General features: G+C 42.4%; 1 protein-coding gene across 1 annotated transcript in view; it reads left to right on the top strand.

Moving 5' to 3' along the window:
• LOC310859586 (protein jagged-1a-like) overlaps positions 1 to 6,000 on the top strand; it is a 55,960-nt gene that overhangs the window by 39,408 nt on the left and 10,552 nt on the right. The window contains exons 16-19 of the mRNA XM_083766207.1: positions 175 to 288; positions 2,933 to 3,049; positions 3,772 to 3,799; positions 4,245 to 4,330. Coding sequence (XP_083622333.1) covers positions 175 to 288; positions 2,933 to 3,049; positions 3,772 to 3,799; positions 4,245 to 4,330 — 345 coding nt within the window. The remainder of the gene's footprint in view (positions 1 to 174; positions 289 to 2,932; positions 3,050 to 3,771; positions 3,800 to 4,244; positions 4,331 to 6,000) is intronic.

Raw genomic sequence — 6,000 nt, 5'->3', positions numbered from 1 at the left:
TGTGTGTGTGTGTGTGTGTGTGTGTGTGTGTGTGTGTGTGTGTGTGTGTGTGTGTGTGTGTGTGTGTGTGTGTGTGTGTGTGTGTGTGTGTGTGTGTGTGTGTGTGTGTGTTTGTGTGTTTGTGCGCGTGCGCGTGTGCGTGTTGTTAACTGAACGTGTGTGTGTTCTTTTCAGGAGAGAGTCAGTGTGATGAGTCTACGTGTAACAATGGAGGAACCTGTCATGATGAAGGAGAGTCCTTCAAATGCGTGTGCTCAGCTGGCTGGGATGGACCCTCCTGTAACATAGGTCAGTACTACTTACTAGGCATGTGCCAAAATACCGCCAATCGACTGTTATCAGCGGTCATCGACGTACGTGAAAAAAAGGCTGCCATAGTCGCCATATACTGTATACATTATTCATGTTTTTATTATGTTTTGTCTGTTCATATCCCACCGCAATTCAGCTGAACACAAATGCTGTATTTGTATCGGTAGAAGGATGAGTGAAGAAGAAGGCTGGTGTTAGGCAACTTAATCACTGTTCAAAGTGACAATGGCGAGTGCTCCCTTACCTCCGTTTCAGCTCTGCTTCTCCCGTGGATAGTAAGCCTTGACGTCCAGGATACGTTACTTGGAATTGTTGGTAGATTCATAGTGTGATAAAGACATTTCCTCTTGAGCCACACATGTGTAATTGTATTACATTTTCTGTTTATCATTTACCTCATTTCATACTCAATATTCCCACATGTCAGTCAATGGTCATTATCAAACACTGTTTGCTAACTATGCCGGCTAAAGTTAGCAATCAGTTGATCTTGGCTTGTTCTACAGTTTTATATACATATCTTCATTCATTTCATTTCATAATTTGGACAGAGACAATTGGTTGGTCAAACATACTTTTATTCCTTTCAAAGTCAAACAGTTTTAAGTTATCATTACTATGTTGTCAAACACCCACTACTCACACCATCCTCATTTCCTGGTCAAAGTTTCACAAAAGAGTCACTACTGAATCATCTGCTCATTTTATAGGTGGAGGATTCAATTGGGTTGCACCATGTTGCAGGGGTGCATGGGTCTGGTAATGCATACTATTTAGTACGATTACAACGGGACGGGTTGTTTAAAACCTGGTTTGTTAATTATTGTAGGATTGACAAGTATACTGTACATGTTTGGAAATGTTTTCTGGGTTACATGTTCACTAGTTGTGTAAGTGAATGTTTTGGGGGAAACCTGTCTCTAGACAGATATTATGGGCCACTAGTGAGAGGCCTGGGTTGGAGTTAATGTAGTCAGTCCATGGTGAGACATGGGAGGAGGGGGCACAATGCAGGAAGCTCTGCCCTAAGTGTTGACAGTGTTGAGACTAGAAACGTCTAGACTGGATGCTTGACTTTAAAGCATGTAACATGTAAGTTTGTTGTTTTCATTTTTGGAAGCTATATTTTGGTTTTTTTGTGCAAGAAATATTTTCATGAGGCATTTTTTGGAACATTATTTTTGGATCTGTTTAAAGAAATAAATCTTTGGCAATAATGGAGAATTTTTGGTATGTCATTTTTCTGTGCACCTAGCCCTCATCAACGGACTCATTTACACATAGTCGAAGGGCTTGCAGATCTGCTACTCTTGTGAGAAGCTGTGTAGTAGGACATTAATTTACCAGAAAACACAAGTAACAATATGGAGATAAGAGGTTACACAGGATGGGGGTTAGTGTAGCCACATTAGCCTCTAGCCAAGCAACATTAGTGCATTACTGCTAATGTTGCTAACAGTACTAAACCGGGAATGTAAGTAAGTAGGCTAAAGGCTCATACATAGTCTGTATTTTCGGTGGTTAGGTGACCACCGAACTACAACATGACGTCACTGAGCCGCGGTGAAGAGCAAACCACCGCCACCGCTCCAGCCCTTCTCTCTGTTTTTACTCACCACCGCTCAACGTTATTCCGCGGTGGTCAGCGGTGGTCAGCTCACCACCGGAAACCCAGACTATGAATAGGCCTTCAGCCTTGCCGAGGCCCATAGGGCAGGAGCCCTATCTCCTGTTTCTGTAGCGTGAGGCAGCTTGATAAGTATAAGTATACCGCCTGGACATGGTGCTAGTATGTCACCCCCAATCGAACCCATGATGGTGAGTGCCAAGCAGGGAGCCTCTTGAGTCCCACGGTATGACCCGACCGGGGTTCGAACCCCGACCTCCCAGTCCTTTGGCGGACGACACTCTTAACCCCAAGGACACTGAGCTGGAACGGGTGACCAGAGAATAAGCGTCGGACAGCCCCGATATAGATGCACACGGTGGCAGCCGAAGCAATAATCGTCTGTTTACAAATGCCACGGCACAACGTGATGAGTCAAAGCGCTCTGCACGTGTGCACCAGTGTTGTTTTTGGCAGCAAATTTTGATTTTAGTTTTAGTCATAGTCTTTTGAATAGTTTTCATTTAGTTTTAGTCACATTTTAGTCACCTGGAATGTGTTAGTGTTAGTCTAGTTTTAGTCGACTAAATGTCATGAGATTTTAGTCGACTAAATCTACAGTTGATTTAGTCGACTAAAATGTATTTTGGTAGGTATTGATGCCGTCGTAAGGACTGTTTTTACACTTGCTGAAATTAGCTGATCTACAAGCTCGCGTTGTGCGCGGCTATTTTCAGCATGCAACAAGCTATTTTCAGCATGTAAAATGACTTATACTGGATCTCTTGTCCACTAGTCCCTTCCTAACATTTTAGTCTAGTTTTTATTTGTTGACGAAATTGTCAGTATATTTAGTCCTAGTTTTAGTCATCATAGCACAGTTTTAATTTAGTTTCCATTTCGTTTTCTTCAGTGGAAAATGGTAGTCGACGAACATTTTTCGTCTTAGTTTTAGTCGACGAAAACAACACGTGTGTGCACCGGGCCGTGTTAACATGCGGCGTGTGTTTGCAGGCGTGAACAGCACATGTCTGCCCAGTCCATGTGAAAACGGAGGAACCTGCGTCGTCAGCGGAGACTCATTCACCTGTGTGTGCAAAGACGGCTGGGAAGGACCTACGTGTACATACAGTGAGTACTGATTAATACTAGGCCTATACTGCTAATGGTACAGAACCACGTGTATATACCCACAGAGAGTACTACAGTACTGTCATTGACACATTAGTCAGTGTGTTGAACCGGTTGAACCGGTTTGGGTCTTTTCTCCCACGTAATTTTGAAGCAGTTTTTCCACTGAAATTGAATTGGTTCGTAACTGGAAACCGAAAAATACTTCCTGGCCTTAACTGGGAACCAAAGAGTCACTATTATACAAGTTGAAAGATGCAGATGCGAAGCAAGTGAGTTGTCATTAAAAAAACGGAAAAGTATCTGCCATTGTCGATTGAATTTGAACTAGAATCGAGCCTGGGGCAATTTAGGGACTCTTGCTCCACAGACAAGGGCCTATAAAACTGGTGCTTAAAACTGGTGGAAACACAGGCCGGTCTGCGGAAGGTTCTGTGAAAGCACCAAGGGTTCCAAGAATCTAGAACGGAAACCAGTTCTAGAACCAAAGTTATTTTGGTGGAAAAGGGGGCCTCTGTGAGACTGCGGACAATCTCACAGCTTAAAGATAACCATTAAAGATTAAAAAAATAATGCATTTGATTACAGAGCCAATCCATAGTCTTCTTTTATATGGGGCAGTTGATATGATTGGTTTCCAAAGACAGTAGGCATAAATGTGGTTGCTGCTGCTGCTGCTGCTGCTATTAAACTTATTTCTTTCTTTTTTACTCTTTTCTCAGATACCAATGACTGCAGCCCCCACCCATGGTGAGTTAACAACAATTATGCACAGAAACCTTGTCTGATGCGCACACACACACACACACACCCACACACAAACGGTGACGAAACAAACATTAAATTCTCTTTATTGTTAATGGCATTTAATGTCGGCGTTAGGGACAAGATGACGTATATTTTCCCTGCATTGCCCAATGGCGTTTTTAAAACAAACATTAAAGCTGTATATAGGAGGGGCTAGCGCCCCTCAAAAATGCAGGAATTTAATCCAAAATCTTTAATGAATGGTTTCGGAGACGGTGTGTAAACTTGATTTGTAGCAACTTTATATTGTACATACATCATGCACTATAGTCTCTGAACTCTCTCTTTCTGTGTGTGTGTGTGTGTGTGTGTGTGTGTGTGTGTGTGTGTGTGTGTGTGTGTGTGTGTGTGTGTGTGTGTGTGTGCGTGTGCGTGCGTGTTCGCGTAGCTACAACAGTGGGACGTGTGTGGACGGGGATAACTGGTACAGATGTGAGTGTGCACCTGGGTTCACTGGACCAGACTGCAGGATCAGTGAGTACCTTAAACTCTCTCTCTCTCTCTCTCTCTCTCTCTCTCTCTCTCTCTCTGCATGCATGATAGATAGATAGATAGATAGATAGATAGATAGATAGATAGATAGATAGATAGATAGATAGATAGATAGATAGATAGATAGATAGATAGATAGATAGATAGATAGATAGTAGGCATGTAACGATTCACTCAACTCACGATATGAGCTGCACAATACGATTTTTCACGATATTTTATTTTCCAGAAATATTACTGTTTATTTCATTTTATATTATTTATCCTCTCCACCCCCCCCCCCACAAGCTTTTTTCACATGTTTTACCGTAACTACATTGCAAAAGAAGTAGCATTACTTTTGACAGTGCAGAAACATAATTGCCTTCCTTGATGTATTAATGAGCATCAACGACCATCACCTGGGCAGACACACAGCTCCCCCCTACAGTGCTCTGCTACTGAAAGTGACTGCATGGAGTACGTCTCATTGCTGTAAAATTACTTAATTTCTGTGCAACAACTGTAAACATGCTTTCTTGTTTAGAACCTATAGATCGAGTTAAAAAAAGGTTTATTTGATGGCATCTTAGGATAGATGTAGATCTATTTGACAGTGCAGAAACATAATTGCCTTCCTTGATGTATTAATGAGCATCAACGACCATCACCTGGGCACAGACACACAGCTCCCCTCTACAGTGCTCTACTACTGAAAGTGACTCAGTCTCATTTCTCTCCAAAAGCACTTGAATATGATGGAATATGACTAAAGCTCACAGTTCATATCACACACACCATATTTCACTAGCCCGCCAATACAAAATTGTGTGCGTGTGTCTCTTTCTCTCCATTTCTCTCTCGCTTCATTTCTTTCTCTCCATGTCTCTCTCCATCTCTTTCTGTCCGTCTGTCTGTCTGTCTGTCTGTCTGTCTGTCTGTCTGTCTGTCGGTCGCTCTCTAAGCCCTGGGATGCAATAAGGGTTCAGTTGGTTAAGTCAGGACAGAGTGTGGGGGATTGCTGGACCACAGGAGAAGATCTGTAAATGATGGGATCAGCTTAAGCTGATCACACTGAACATGCGTGCGTGCGTGCGTGCGTGCGTGCATGCTCTCTACCCGAACCCACAAAAGGAGAAAAGGGCAGGATCTAATAATAATTGCACACCTTCTCCGTCAGGGGTGCAGTTGCCTTGCATGGTTTCCTCCGCCATCGGTGTATGAATGTGTGTGTGTGTGTGTGTGTGTGTGAATGGGGTTAATGTAATACATAAGCCGTGTAAAGCACCGTGGATATATATGCACCATTTAACCATGTATTTATCGAATAATGTGGCTTATATTTGATTTGGGATGACATGTCATCTATGACATGTCTATGACGTATGAGTCTATATTTGGGCAAGGTTTTTGCCCCGTCTGACTTCCACTGACTTCCCAAGCATTCCTTTTTTAAATATTTTGGGCCGAAACATTCGGCCATTGCATTGCGAGCTTGTAGATCTGCTGTAGCTACAGTATGATTGGAAAAGCATAATAGGTGCCCTTTAAAAAATACAGCATATGTAAAGTTACTGTTGATATCCTCTCACTGGTTTATTTTTCACAATAACCATTCCATTTAAATACCGGTATGTATTTGACTAAAATAAAATTTTGTGCGCTCACAGGGG

Source organism: Protomyctophum parallelum (genome assembly GCF_964188405.1).
Source record: "Protomyctophum parallelum genome assembly, chromosome: 5".
NCBI classification, from domain to species: domain Eukaryota; kingdom Metazoa; phylum Chordata; class Actinopteri; order Myctophiformes; family Myctophidae; genus Protomyctophum; species Protomyctophum parallelum.
This window is presented reverse-complemented; position numbering and strand designations above follow the sequence as displayed.